Below are 14,895 nucleotides of genomic sequence, written 5' to 3'. Positions count from 1 at the left end.
AGGGAAGCAGGAAGAGAAGATGAAAGGTGTTGGCTCACCCTGAGATAAGGGAAGGTATGATCACTGTGGATGCAGCCCTACTGACCACGGGATTTTATGTCTGCGTGTCTCCATGCTGCTCAGAGATGGTGGTCATGCAGCTAGTGATGACAACGAAATTATTGGCTAATGGTTGTTGTCAGCTCCCTGTGTAACACCATTGTTTCTTCAGTTGACCCTTTGTGTAGCAGGTATAGGTGCCAAAGTGTGTCTGGTTTAAAATAAAGGCTTTGACTTAAAGATTTCACCAAGAACTTTGTGTGTTTTTCAATGGGGCCAGTGTGGTGATGTGAGTACTGGAAGAGAGCAGGTAGAGCAGAGGCCAGCCTGTAGCAAAGGAGTCTAGGTGCCAGCAGAAGTATCATTGGTAGTCAAGATGGTGTGTGCCCCTATAAAGAGTTTTTACTTTATTTTTTCTGAAATAAAAGAAGGTGATGAGGATTGAATGGATGAGCCGACACACATGAAATACTAAATATTAAAGCCCAGAAAGAGGTGATGCTAACATACACAGGACTTCTTTGGGATCAAGGCTTGCTGCTCCTCCCAGCCTAGACAGAGCATAAGCAGAGCCCCAAGGCTGCTTTCATTAAGTCATTTAAGCTGTTAAGTCATTAACATGTTTTAAACAAGACAAATGTGTAAAGATGGAAGCAGATGGATTCCTCAGAGAAGGGATGGTTTGTTGACAAAGATAGCCTTGCCTTAAACACCAAAAAATTCTGTGCACCTTCAAAGGTGAAGAGAGATGTTTGAAGCAGACACATTCTGAATTTCTGCTGAGAAGAGGAAACACATTTTTGAGCAAGACATGATTTCTCTATTTCTATGAAATCCAGCCATTATTTTGTATGAAGTCTGACTAAACTTGCTAGCTAAAATTCCCAAAACAAGATTCAGCAAGAGGTTGAATTGTGCATGTGCATGTAGCTGTGGAAAAGGTAGGAAATCAGGGATCTGATGCAATACTAGCATACCAGTTTATTCTAAAATCCATTTACAAACCGTAGGTACAGTAGACTGAAAAATCTCCCAAACTTGACAGTTATGGAATTCATGCAGAGTTAAAATATTTAATAAAGTTTAGAATAGGGTTTTATCTATAACTTGCACATTTAGAGCTGCTCAGCTCCCGTGAGACTAGAACATGGATCCTTAGGGATGGGGCATATATAGTGTTATGAAAGACAAGCTGGTGGCTTGTATCACCCAGCTCCTTTCATAAGCTCTCTAGTTGTGTATTCTCTCTTATGTGCTCACATCCTATTGCTTCAAATCATCTTAGAGAATTATATGTAAGATAGTGTTTCATGAATATTAATGTAGAGTTTTTTTACATTTGCATTGTTTCTCATTTCCTGTTTTACACTGCTATCCCCTCTTTCTTACTGGAGATATTTCCTCTTTCTTTCACACAGCCTCACCAGATGAATGTTTGTCTTGAAACACAAAGGCATCCATAGTATTAAAATCTCCCAGAGACATGTCAGAGAAGCATTTTACAATCAACCAAAAACTGCAGGAGTGTGCTATGAATCTCTCACTCTTGCAGAATTCATACAGCTTCCTTAAATAAAGACACCTTGAATAAATGAAGCTGTTTTGATAGCACCTTTTTCAACATGGCCCTTCTTACCTGTACACTGTAGGCAGCTCTCCCCCACCTGGAGTATTTTTCAAGGACTTTCCTTCACTGTCATCTTCCTCAAATTTTTTTGAGTCTGTGAATGGAGAGGCAAGCCTTTCATATATAAAGTTCTCCAGAATTTGTCAAGTTTAGCACACAATTATTTAAATCTATTCATCTGATCCAAATGTGGTAGTCACATTTTATTTCTTCACATGACAATTCCATGGGTCAAAGCAAACATTACCCCTATGTTAATTATTTCCAGCAGAAAATGCAAAAAACCAACAACAATATTTTCATCCATGAAGAAGTATTAGCATATATTGTGATAGTGTTGTGTCAAAATTGGGAAAAATTAGGTCAGACTAGAATTAGAGGAATCGCTCCTACACTCTGTGTGTTTACAGCATGGTAAATGCACTTCATGATCTTTGGCATCTATAATCATTCATTCATTTTAGATTTCATGCTGTCATGTTTGTGTCAGGGGAAAACAATACATAGCTGTAAATAGGCACTCTTGCTTGCAGTACTTATCTCTGTTCATGCTATGCACAAGATAATGCTCAGTGTGATAAGGAGGACTATTGATACAGTTTACAGATGGCTAGGACATGAAGAAATGCAGTTGTGTTGCAGCTGATGAGCTTGCACCTCAGCAAGCATAGCAAGTGGCTTTCCCTGATGAGGGTGGGATTACGTCAGAATGTGGAAAATGCCAGGCACTTCTGCAGCCCCTTTTGGCTATGGTTTTGTTAATTAAATTCTCCCAGAGCATTGCTTTCAGCCTGCACCAAGTGCAGGACTCTTCTCCCTGTTGGTAGCTGTGATAACAGTGATAGCAGTGATGTTCAATGTCCTTTTCTCTCTCTCAGTCGCTGTTGTCCCAGAGGAAGAGGGGCTGCAGCTGCCTGTCACAAATACCACTCTGAGGGCAGGAGGGGATTTGGAGACGACAGCAGATGGACAAGAGTAGGAGGGCAACAGCAGCAGATTATAAATGTTCCTGCAGTTCAGCTGGAATGGATCTTTTCTGTCTTTGATATGCTAGTTCCTTATCCCATTCCTGTAATCTTTAAAAAACTGGAAATACATTGAGATTTTTTTTTTTCCTTCTCTCACTCCCTAAAAGAGGCCCTTTCAATATTTTCCCTCTCCGCGCAGACTGAGGAATTTGCAGGGTGAGTGTGAACCCATGCCAGATATCAGGGTTAACACACAAGATGAATAGAAGAGAGCACATGAAAGGGACACAGTGTGGCTAAGGCAGAGAAGAGTGTTTCAGAATAGGTGTGCATTGACTAGAGCTACATCCTTCTGGAGCCTCTGAAGGACAGCAGTGTATGACTTGGCAGAAGCAGAAGTGCTTCTTTTATTTTGCTCTTTTGAGTTAGAGGAAAACAAATGTTCACAGAATAAACACAGACATAGGCTCTCCAAAGCAAAAGACAAAAAAAAGAAAGAAGAAAGAGTGCTGCTTAGGAAACACTTTGCCTGCTAACACAAGAAGTTTCATGAGCAGCCATCCAGTCTGGTATCCTAGTAATGAGTGACTAGCTCATCAGTGTTTATTCTTGTGTAGCTTATTTCTTTTCTGGTGCTGGGTTTTGGAGTTGTTTTCTCTTTTGTTCTTGCACTCACTGATTTTTGTGTGATTTATCATGGCTGGTTTCATATGCCTACTGCCTACATTAGTTTCTCTTGCAATCAAAGCTTGCTGTGAGGCCTTGGCTCACTTACCCAAGGGTTTCCAACATCCAGCTACCATGGAAACATAATCTGCACTGATGCACGGACGAGGGTTCAAGACAGATGAGATGCAGTCATATCAGACTTTGGAAAGCCTCCCGTGGACTTCTACCACAGCTCTGCAAGACAGACAATGCACAAGGAGTCAGAGTTTGTTTTCTTACTAGGATGAGAGGTATCACACCTCAGCAGAAAATTAGATTAGGTCATAAATGCTTTTTTGTAACTCATTCCTGCTGTAAGACATGCTTCTCAGTCTGTAGGGACCCTTCAATCTTTTAAGATGTACTATTTCTCTGGTTTCCTCAAGTTTTCCTGTCTAATGGCTAGCCATTCACCTCTGATGGACTTTCAGCCTGATTGGCATTTCTTCTTCACCCAGCCCTCTGTGGCCTGAGCCTCAGGACAGACCTTGGCCCTGCTCCATGGAAATGTTCCTTCTGCTGCAGCTGAAGAGCTCATTTAGCCTCTTGCAATGCCATCGCCTTTGAAGAGCTGCCAGGGCTAGGGGTAATATCCCAAGGTGCTCTCTGTCCAGGGAACAGTGCTCTTTTAGCCACCCAAAGACGTAAAGTCTGCACTTTTTTTCAAGTACATTGGGATCTCCTATGCCATGGTATGACTATGGTATGGCATATCCACAAAGGTTCAAGTCACTAAATGCAACAGATCTGCTTTGTATGTCATTGTAATTTAGGTTTGACCAGGTTTGTAAAATGTTAAGATGCACCTGGAAATTAATAACACTGTACTTTAGACTACTTTCAGTTCTGATTCTGAGCAGAAAAACATCAATATTTTGGTGTATGCTTAAGGCTTTCCAGTATATGGCAGCAGGAAGCTTTTGGATGTCTCTGGTTTATTAAATGTGGTATTTTTAGATCTTCATTATTGGTGAAGTCAATTCACAACAGACTTCTGGGAGGGGAAGAATTTAATCTCACTTCCAGCTTAGTTCAGCAAATATTCTAAGAGGAAAAAAAATTCAGCCTTGTTTTCCTTGCAAAAAAAGAATTCCATGTTTAGCCTATGAAGTTTCCTAAATCTGAAGTATTAAGAGCCTGACATTTACATTTTCCTCTGTGCCTAACTCAAACACATCCTTGCCATGAGTGATGCTTCTCAGTATTTTCCAGTTTACCAACAGTTAAATAAAAAGTGAGCAAACCTGAGGCATTTTTTGTCACCATTTACAAGCACTCAATAAGCTGCCAGAGCCAATAGCGTGGGGGGATGTTTTGCTAGGAGCAGAAGGGTGACAACTTGCACAATGGTGACTTCCTTCCAGAGCTGGGTGGGAACGCAACTTTTGTTTTTATGATTTTTCAGTATAGCTTGAGCTACAGAGCAATTAGTTGGTTGCTCAACCACAGTCCACTTTTTCTTGAGTGCAGCCAATCAAGCCTCAGCACACAGGTTATCAGAACCCGTCTGAGATACTGAGGAGCCCAAAAAGCTCAGGAACTCCATCTGAGACAACTGTTCAGTGCAGTGAGCTGCATGTGGATTTTTCTGTATGACTATGGGGCTTTCTCAGGAGCAAATTCCAATTTGCCCCACTACAGAGCTTTTTGTTGCTGTTTCTAACATATCAAAAATTATGCCAACAGAATGTTCTGTTGTTCCCTAGCAACAGATTAAAAAAAAAATTGGGAAATTGGACGCCTTCAATTGCAACTTTGAACAATGCTATGAGAGCTTTCCTGCTAGCTCCATTGTTTCCACAATGGACTTTTCTGCTACAGGCCTGGTGAGGATGCTGTCATTGTCTTTTGTCCTTCACTGTAGATCCCATGACTTGCAGTGTTCCCATCTCTGATGTTGTTCTCCCAAGGCAGCCTACAGTGAAGAAAGTAGATGCTTAAGCTAGAACAAAGTCCATTGCTGTCTTACTAGCTAGGAGGCTGAACACAACATGCACAATTTCAACAGTGAGTGGTTGAATTTGATGACTTTGTTTCTGCAAAAAAGCAGCTCAGCAGAGTTTTCTGTGTAGGGGGCACGTTCTATTAGCATGGATAATAATGCAAATAAAGAGATACAGTTTTCTACTCTTATGGCAACAGGTACAAGGAAGGGACAAAAGCCTGTAGTCCTTTGCATGGGTTTCAAGTACTCTGTTCTAGGACTGCTGGAATCCAAAAGAGCTACAAAAAGACAAACGCTATGAAGTGGGTTCATATGTTCAATGCCACCACAGCGTGGTAGAGTTTCATCCCTACGCTGTCAAATTGCTGCCAAGACCCTAACAGTGTCATTTGGTGAAAGATCTTGATGCTTTAGCCTGGCAGCTGGCAATTCACCCTCCAGCTTCTTTCCATTGGCGAGCTTTCTTGGTCGGCAAAGCGATAGGCATTGAGTGGCACCATTAGCTGCAAGCAAATTCAGTTTAGAGATGCTTTTTGGTGCGTAAAAAGCCTCTGTGTGTGGTTTCCTGGTTGCTAACCTTTGTCTGTCACCTGGCGTATATTGCAGGCTTGCAGACTCCTTTGGAAAATCTCCTTGTATTTGATCTAGGTGGGTTTGCTGTCCAAACTGCACAGCTTACAGTTGTCACTGCCCAAGCTGGAAATTGCTGGTATCTTCTTGGCAGGCATGGCAAAGTCTGCCTGGTGTGGAAACTGACTTCAGTGCCAGTACTGCAAGAGACCATCACTGTGTTAAAAACAGGAGCAGTACGTAAACAAATAAATACCACAGTGACAGGAGAACCAGTTTGAAAACAGCGCTCTCAGCGTAATGCTGGGAAGTCCTTATTGCTGCTGCCCATGCTAATACTGCTCAGTGATGATAAGACAGTGGCTTCCACCTCAGTAAAGCAGTCTGGAAAATCTCAGGAGCCCTGTCTTTGTTCTGACATGATTGGTGTGTAAGGGTTTCCCCAGCAGAGCTTATATTTAAAGCCTCTCTAACCTCCTGTAACTCCTGCAAAGAGTTACAATCTTCCTTTGATTCAGTACTCCCAATAAAGTACAAAGCATTTGATTTAATTTCTGCATTGAGCTCTGAATTTTGTTCTGGGCTTTGTTCTCCTCAGAGCTTTGGAAAACAGAGAAAGAAGGGGGGAAGCATTTTAGTCGGTGTTAGACTCCGTGGCTTTGACACTATTGAAGCCTGATGAGCCTCTGAATTTTGATTGAATAGAGCCCTAAGAAAAGAAGTAGATCCGTTGAAAGACGACATTTCAGTGCAAGAAGGATGTGTGTTTAGGACTTTCCATTACATAATGGGGCTGAAATGGGTTAACAAGACCCAGGCTTTCTTTTTCTTGAGAATTGCTGCCTGCACCGCTCTTTTTCTATTACTGATGCTTCAGTCACAGCATTCACAGAAAGGTTTTCTTTGTTATTATTAGTTTGAGAAGTAAATTGCAGTATTGTTTCTTCTGATCAAGAGATTGATTAGTCAGAGGTCTCTAGCTGAAGGGAAAAAATGTTCCTCATTATCAACTTTAAATGTAAATATATTTGCCAAGCAGAGTTTCAGATGGTGGGGGGCTGGGGCTGGGGCTTGGGGGTGTGCCTTGCTCTTTTGATGTGCTGCCCATAACCATTTACAGATCTTTGAATGGCATCCCTCTCATCGGGTCAGTGAAAAGAGAGTGTGGGAACAATGCTCCTGAAAGAGAAAATTAACCATTGCTGCTTCTGTCTGGATGGTTCTTGTGGTATTTTGACAAGTAATGGTGCATATTTGTAGACTTTTTATTTTTTCCATTCTTTCTCTTTCTAGGTGCTTTCATAATCTGCTGGACCCCAGGACTAGTCTTGCTGCTCCTCGATGTTTGCTGTCCCCAGTGCAATGTCCTGGCCTATGAAAAATTCTTCCTTCTCCTGGCAGAGTTCAACTCTGCCATGAACCCCATCATCTACTCCTACCGGGACAAGGAAATGAGTGCGACGTTCAAGCAGATCCTGTGCTGCCAGCGCAGCGAGAGCACCAACGGCCCCACCGAAGGCTCGGACCGGTCAGCCTCCTCCCTCAACCACACCATCCTGGCTGGCGTCCACAGCAATGACCACTCCGTGGTGTGAAGCCACCGCCAGCCGCCTCACCGACAAAGAGCAGCGGGCGGTGCTCGGGCGGGGCAGGCGCGTGGCCCCGGGGAAGGTAACCCACTCACGTTTTCTCAAACACTAATGGACTACAAGTGCATCTTTTCCGGCGGCCTGACGTACCAGCGCAGACTGCCCTGTCCACAGGACTGGCCATGCTGCAGAGCCTTTGATTTCTGCTTTGAAAAAGTAGAAAGTAGTTGCTTTGCAGAAGAGGCCATCAATAACCCACAGAAAGCCTTGCTGAGACTTTGTTGGACTTTGCTGCATCTTGGTGCCAGTCTGAATCAACTCTGATTAATTAAGCTTATACCTGCTTCACTGCATTTACATGTAGCCACTTAGTATTTTTAAAAAGGGAGTAAAGGGGATAAAACTATGCCTATCATTTAATAGACATGTAATATGTATCACCATCAGCATGCTTGTGATGAACATTTTCTGTGCAGGGAGTAAAACTGTGCTCTAGTCTTTGTATCCTTAGCCACACTGTCATAACTACAGTAAAAAGAAAAGTTGTTTTTTTTTTCTAACACAGGCAACAGGAAGATGAGGGAAACTGACTCTTCTTACCTTCATTACTGGTGTTAGAGAATGCATGTTCTGTGTGTATGCAGATTGTTTTAATTATGAAAAAAAAAAAAAAAGCTCTTTGTAAAGTCTGCCGGAAAGTAGAAAAGCATAGACTGTATTCCAGTGTTTGTTTAGATTATGAAATAAACAGTACTTTAGTCACAATGTATATAAGGTTCTTCTTTGAAGTACAGTATGAAATTTGTAACATGTGAAGGGTACCAAGTTTTTTATGGATAAGTTCTTAAAGTAGGACACATCCCTAAGGCTCTTAAAGGGCTACAGTCAGGTTGGTAGATTGCAAAAATTGTATTTATGGCATATTCTTGGAATGCTTTTCTTGTTCGTGGCAAAAAGCATTTCTAATGGCGAAAAAGAAAAGGTATGTTTTTATGGAACCTTTCTGGTAATTGAAAACAAAACACTTTCTGCATTTTTGCACTGAGAAGTATTTGTAGGGTACCATTCAAATGATGCCTCCTTCATTTCAAAAGCAGTGGGCTACTAAGAGCCAAGGCACAATTTTATTTTGTGAAGTCGACACTTTAATCCATTGCAAATGACTGGACCATATTACAGAGCCACACATGTACACTTTTATAAATACCTAAGCTAACAGGTGGGTTTTTCATATGAGACTGTTTTGAAGAGAAATGTCACTCATGTGAATATCAGTTACCAAGAATCACTGAGAGTAAACAAAACTCATCAAGAGAGGTAACTGAGCAAAGGTGGGACCTTGCTGATAAAAAACTTGGGACGTCTTTCCAGGAAACTCTGTGTTCTCCTAACAATGTAAAATATATCAACAGTAAATTCCTGGCACTGTTCTTGTCATAATTTGTCTCTATAACAAAAAGAAAAAAACAAACAAGACAAAAAAAAGGGGAAAAACAAAAAAAAATCAAGAAAAAAACCCCACACTCACAAAAAAAATAACCCTGCAAAACAAAACAAAAAATCCAGAGATATATATCCTTCATTGTACCATACTGGAATGTAACTTAAGGGATTATATTCTCCCATTTGGGCAGGGAAAAAATGGAGGATGGAGGGTCAGCTCAGCAAAATACAGTGTTTTCAGCATCTCTTGCTTTGAGGAGATGCTTGGATTTTATCCTTCCAAGCAGAAAATTGCTTGGAATAGGCAGTTCCTTCCTGAGAGAGGGAAGAGAAACAAGTAAACTAATCCTGCCTCCACTGAATGAAGTGGGAGTTATGACACTGCTTTCAGTCAAACTGAAATCCACCTGAACTGTCAAGCTAGTTTTGTGTGGACACTATGGAAGGTGGAGTAGAAGGTGGACATTACATTGTTTGCCAGTTGACCAAGGTTTTGAATACATCCCCTTGCTTTGAACAAAACCAGTCTTTCTTCTGACTGTCTTTGACAGCAAGTGAATGTACAGGTTAATTTGGTTTTATTCACAGAACTGTAGTGAGAAACAGAAGAATAGGCTGTATGAACCTTTTTATTTCAAAGCATCTGCTTGCTAATCCACTCATATTTTTTCCTTAGTGCCTGCTTGATACTTGAACTAGTGAAGGTAAGCAGAAGAAAGGAGAGGGTAAGACTGCCTCCAAAGACAAGGATATCTGAGTGAAAAATAATTTCTTTTTCTCAAGAGTTCTTGGAGTATATTTCTTCCTTGGATCCAGCAAGAACAATTTTTCTTATCCCTAACATCCCCAGAAAAGTAGAAGATCGTAGACACTTTAGTCTAGGGTCTGGGTTTTTTTAGCTTTCCAAGTGTTCTTTTCACTGCTATTTGCATGCTTTTATTGAATCTCATCTGGATAGGGTGGAGGATGATATTACAAAACAACAACAAATCATTCACCCTAGTTTAACCTGCTGGAAGTCTGGTGGGTTTTGAGAAGCCAGGGGTGAATAACTTGAGAACAGGATTGGTGTGGCTGTTTGAACATGGGTGGGTCCAAAGGCCTCTTGTGAAGACAGATGCCCAAGGAGGCTTTCTGTCATCACTGTGATTGTGACAGAAGGTAGTTGCTGTCCAGGTACATAGTTCAACCCAAGGAGGCACTCGACAGTTCAAGAAGGTGAACCTTTTGAACTCTTAGCAGCAGTTAAATTTGAGTTGTCAGGTATATTAATCCAGGAGCAATCCTGTCTGGCAACAGGTGGCTTTTCTTCTAAAAGGTGAAGTGCAATGTTTCAGATCAAATGCAGCAGAAGGAACATTGCTTGTACAATTCTGGTAGAGGAATTCACTGAGCATATGGCTGCTGTATGGCAATTTAATTAGTGTTTTGTGTTGTTGACATGTTGTTCCTATATCCTTAAGAAATCTGATCTGTGAATTGAGTAGTTCTTTGCAAGCTAATGAAATTAAAGCTCCAGTGAGCAAAGAGAATAAAAACCAGAGCCTGGAATAGGATTCATTTGCTGTGTTCCTTAGAATGATTCCCAGCCATTTGTTGTCATCTCAGAATTTTTTTAAGTTTTGCTCTTCTATTCAGATTTTCCAGCCTCATTGTGCCATTGTAGAACTCACTTCTGCTATGTGAAAACATGGTGCAAAGTACTTAGGGAAAAAGATTGCCCCACTTATTTTTACTTATCTCAAATTCTTCAAAAGGTTTTAGGAGACTTCTTAAAATACCAACGATCCTCCCACAGTCATTAAAATTCTTTTGTTGCTGATTGCTTCTGGTCCAAGTAAATCCTCTTGAAGTTCAAATGTAATGGTGTTTGTGTCAGAATTGTAGTGGTGGGAAGTTGTGTGTTAAAAGGAATATCATTTGCAGATCAAGGGAAATGTATTTTCATTGTATTTTCAGTGGCAGTATAAATCTGAAAACTAACTAAAAAGATGGCCTTTGTATTTTAATTCCCTTTTGCTGTGATGTATACAGCAGCTGGGCAACCCATTGGTCAGAAAAATAATTTTTTAATAAAAATTGAAAATATATTCTATGTATGTTTGACACATTGATTTTCTTGTCAGCACCTTTTTTTTTGTTTGTTTGTTTTGAGTTTTCTGGGATCCCTTGGTAGCTTCAGGCTGGCTTCTGACTGAGATACTTAGAGCTGGGCAGATAGAAGAGAGGGCAGACCAAAGAAAAGCTTTTTCACTGATTCCTAAAATTAAGCATACCTCTCTGTCCGTAGTGAACCAGTAATGGATTTTTTTTTAATAGTTGCCATATTGGGTTTTTTTAACTCTGCCTTTGCCAAATAGTCACAGCTGTAGCAGCATTTAAACAATCAGGCAACAAAGGCTCGGAGTAGCCACTTGGTGAAAAGGAAAGGGCAGGCCTGCTATCTTCATGGGGCAAACTAAGCCTGGGTAACTTGGATGTCTAAGAGGAATGGACGTGTCTTATATCCAGTGTTTTAGTTCTCCTTCCTCTGCTAACTTCTGAATATCAACATAAATTTGTCCCAGTATAGGATTGCACTGAAATTAAGCTTTTCAGGTCATTCCATGGACTATCTTTTGGTCTGTAGTAGTGTGGTGGGCAGGGGTTTAACCATGGCCAGTCTGGGTCCCAGGAGCAGTGTGTCAAGGGAAACCCATGTGGGCTCTGCTTCTGAAGCAGGTTTTGTAGCTTTTTCTGACTTTTTTGTTGCTGCAGAAGTATGCTACCAGATACCATACTTAACTACCAGATACCTTACTTAATTACTGTAAAGCCATCTAGGGCTTCTGTCTGTGACACTGCTGCAGCCAGACCTGTCTGCAGTGGGTATCCACAGACAAAAAACATGCAGATTTTTCTGTGAAAGAAATAAAAGTCCACCATGCAGATTGGTTTTACCAGGTGGGATTAAAAAGAACACCACCAAATGGAGAGGCTTTGATGCAAGCACCCCAGTCTGTTTTTCAGTCTGTGTGAATCAAGGTGATGCAAAGCAGAGTGGGCAAAGGCGTTTCTCTAGGGCATTGTCCCCACCCCATACGGAGGCGTGACCCCGTTCCTGGTGTCCCTGTCATTGTTCTGGGTCTCTTCTGACTTCGAAACTGGATGTAGCTGGCAAAGGTCAGTAGTAAACTGGCTAATTTTTTCCACTTGCTGCAGAGGGAAATATAGGCTTTTCCTTTTTCTGGTCCTGTTAAGGGCTTTCCTGTTATTGCAAGTGTAGCTGTCGTGTCCTTTCAAACCGGTTCTTGCTGTGAGGCATCAGCCTGTGCTATACACTGGTGTCTGTAAGGAGGGGATTTGCAACTGCAGTCTCATTTGTTCAGACAAATTGCTTGGCTTTTCCATTTGATTGGAAAGGCCACTTCCAATAGAGAGTTAGCTTTACTGACATCCACACCTGCCCAGCCACAGCTCCTCAAGAAAATGTGCCCTTATCTTTCCTTCCATTTTCCTCTCTTAGAGGATTTTCTAAGAAGCTATTGACCTAGCTCCTCTTTTTTAAATCTATCAAGAAGATAAAAAAGAGGTTGATATTTAAAGAAAACAAACAAAACAGCCAAACCAAACCAAAACAATTACAACAAAAACCTCACAAAACAAACTTTAAAAGCCACAAGAAAAACACAGAGCACAAGGATATTAAACTATGCTGCTGTCTTCTGCGGTACGTGGAAATCCAACACACTGATAGCTGCCAGCATTTTAACAAGAGCCTCCATGAAATGTTCCCTGTTGCCTGTGATAAAATTCTGATAACCAGAAGTGTATGTGGGAGACTCAGGAATCTGTTAATTTTTCCTGTTTAAATAAAGCCGTGTTTGTAATTCAAAAGTATTGAGAGAGCCAATGAGCTTTGGCAAACAATTTTGTTACTAAGTGCACTTACTGTAAATGTTTAGAGGTTGTATCTAGTACAATAAAGTATTTGGCATGTGTAATATGGAGTGTGAAAGAAATACCCTTTTTCGGGAGAGCTGGTATTTTTGAATGTGAAGGGGAATTAATCAAAAACTGTATCCAGGCACAGGCTTGTCTCTTCTGGGAGATAGCATAGGGCTAAAACACAGGGGCAGCAAAGGGTCAGGTTATTTCTAGTAAATCACTTAATCCACTCTGTGATTCTTATATGCCCACCTTTCTTTCTTTGAAGTCCACATTTGCACTATTTAACCTCAGACCTCATCTTGTTGCTATAGAGAAAACATTTCCTGCACAGAGAAAACAAGCTTACTGCTTCTTTTCCTTCTTCCTATTCCTTCCTTCCTCCCTCTGCTTTCTTCCTTTTCCTTTTGCTCTTCACCTTCCTTTCCCTTTTTTTGCACATGGACATGTTTCTTCTACAATGTGTCCCCAGTTTTGATTTAACCACAGAAGGTTAACTAAGCCAAATCTGGTTGGCTTATGTATGGAAATGGATGTGTCCACACATAGACCTGCATAGCCATAGGAAGAGGGCAGAAGTGAAATAAAATTATACTTTCAGTGCTGTTTGAGTATAAGTCTTTATGACTCTTTATTTCTGCTAAATCCTATTTCACAGTTTGAAGAAAAGAGGACTTATGTAAAGGGTTCATTAGCCTCCTGCCTTTTGTTAAAGAAGCCAATCACTTACACACTGATGGGAGCCAAGTGTCTGCTTCAGCAAAACGACAGAAAAAGAAGTTGGTGTTTCTAATCACTCTAAGCATTAAGTACAAAAATAAAAAATGAGAAGAGTTCAAGTTTTTTCATCTCCCCAGATCCTGGTGATTCATGGCTAACGCCTTGGTGCTGGGCTTTCCGTGGCATGGCATGTGCAATGTAAAGCAGCCCCATACAGCTTGATTACATAATGAGCAGAAAGCCAAAACATACAATTGCAAAATAAATCACGTCTCATGAAAATGCACTGCAATACCTCTGGGATTTTCTGCTTGAGCCCTGGATCACCATTTGCTGGGAAAGCCAGACTGTTTATATGGCGATCTGTTAACATTAAATACACAACACGTGCAGTGCTGCAGCTCTCAGCCTCAGTGCACAGTAGGAGACGCGTAGAGCTGGAGCTCTGAGAGCAGAGCGCCAGCACATTTGAGATCACAGTGCCCAGAGCCTGCAGTGCACTTCCCTGCATCACCTGGGCCAACACCCCCTTCCTGCTTTGTGCCCTTCAGAATAGGTGTGTCTGGGTTGGCAGGACTGCCTCTCATGAGCTGGACCCAGCAGGAGCAAATGCAAGTCAGCCTTTTTCCTGTTAATCAAAGCCTTTCTCCCCTTAGCTGCTTGGACTTCACATGGTTACAGATCTGCTACTCCCTCCTCTAGTTCTTGCATGCCCAACTCTTGTTGAACATTCTTGCCCACCCCTCAGAATCCTTCCAGCTCCTCATTTGTGTTGCCTTGTTCTGTGCCTCCTCCAAAAAGCCTAAATCATCTCTGTGGCAAGCTTCAAGGTGGCAGACAGGTGTTTTACATCACCATTCTTTTGTAATTCCCTGGAGGACAAAGTGGAAATGGAGTTAAAGTCAGTAGACAGGCTGTCACAAGTGGCATTCCCCAGGGCCCAGTTCTGGAGCAAGTTTGGTTTAATATCTTTATTTATGATGTCTGAAGGGTGTCACTATCCTTGGAGATTTTTAAAAGTTGCATAGATGTGGCACTTAGGAACATGGATTGCTGCCGGGCCTGACAGTGATAGGTTAATGGTTATAGTCAATGGTCTTAAAGATCTTTTATAATCAAAGCCATTATATGATTCAATGGGAAATAAATAAATGCAATATATAGAGAAAAAGGAAGTGAAAAATTATGAGAAGGAAGAGACAATGCAGAAGATACTCCCCTACCTTCTGTGCAGAATTTTGTTTATAACCCTTTCAAAGGCTTTCTAGCAAGTTCAGGAAAGAATTCTTGGGTGTTGCTTTTGTTCAAAAGGAAAGAATAATGCCCCTTCCATGGCATTACTTTTTTTGTTTCTGATGA

At 41.3% G+C, this 14,895-nt stretch overlaps 1 protein-coding gene across 4 annotated transcripts in view; it reads left to right on the top strand.

Annotated features, from left to right (window-relative positions):
- The window catches only part of LPAR1 (lysophosphatidic acid receptor 1), a 71,131-nt gene extending 60,263 nt beyond the window's left edge, over positions 1-10,868 (top strand). For 3 of the 4 annotated variants that reach the window (XM_039733290.1, XM_039733289.1, XM_039733291.1), the window contains exon 4: positions 7,151-7,452. In XM_039733290.1, the coding sequence (XP_039589224.1) occupies positions 7,151-7,452 (302 nt within the window). Of the gene's footprint in view, positions 1-7,150 lie in introns of all 4 variants that reach the window. The other variant, XM_039733287.1, reaches the window with a different exon arrangement.
- The last annotated feature ends 4,027 nt before the right edge of the window (positions 10,869-14,895 follow it).

This window comes from Passer montanus, unplaced genomic scaffold (genome assembly GCF_014805655.1).
Source record: "Passer montanus isolate IOZ18808 unplaced genomic scaffold, ASM1480565v1 scaffold85, whole genome shotgun sequence".
NCBI classification, from domain to species: Eukaryota; Metazoa; Chordata; class Aves; order Passeriformes; family Passeridae; genus Passer; species Passer montanus.
Note: the sequence above shows the minus strand (reverse complement) of the source record. Positions and strands in the feature narration are given on the sequence as shown.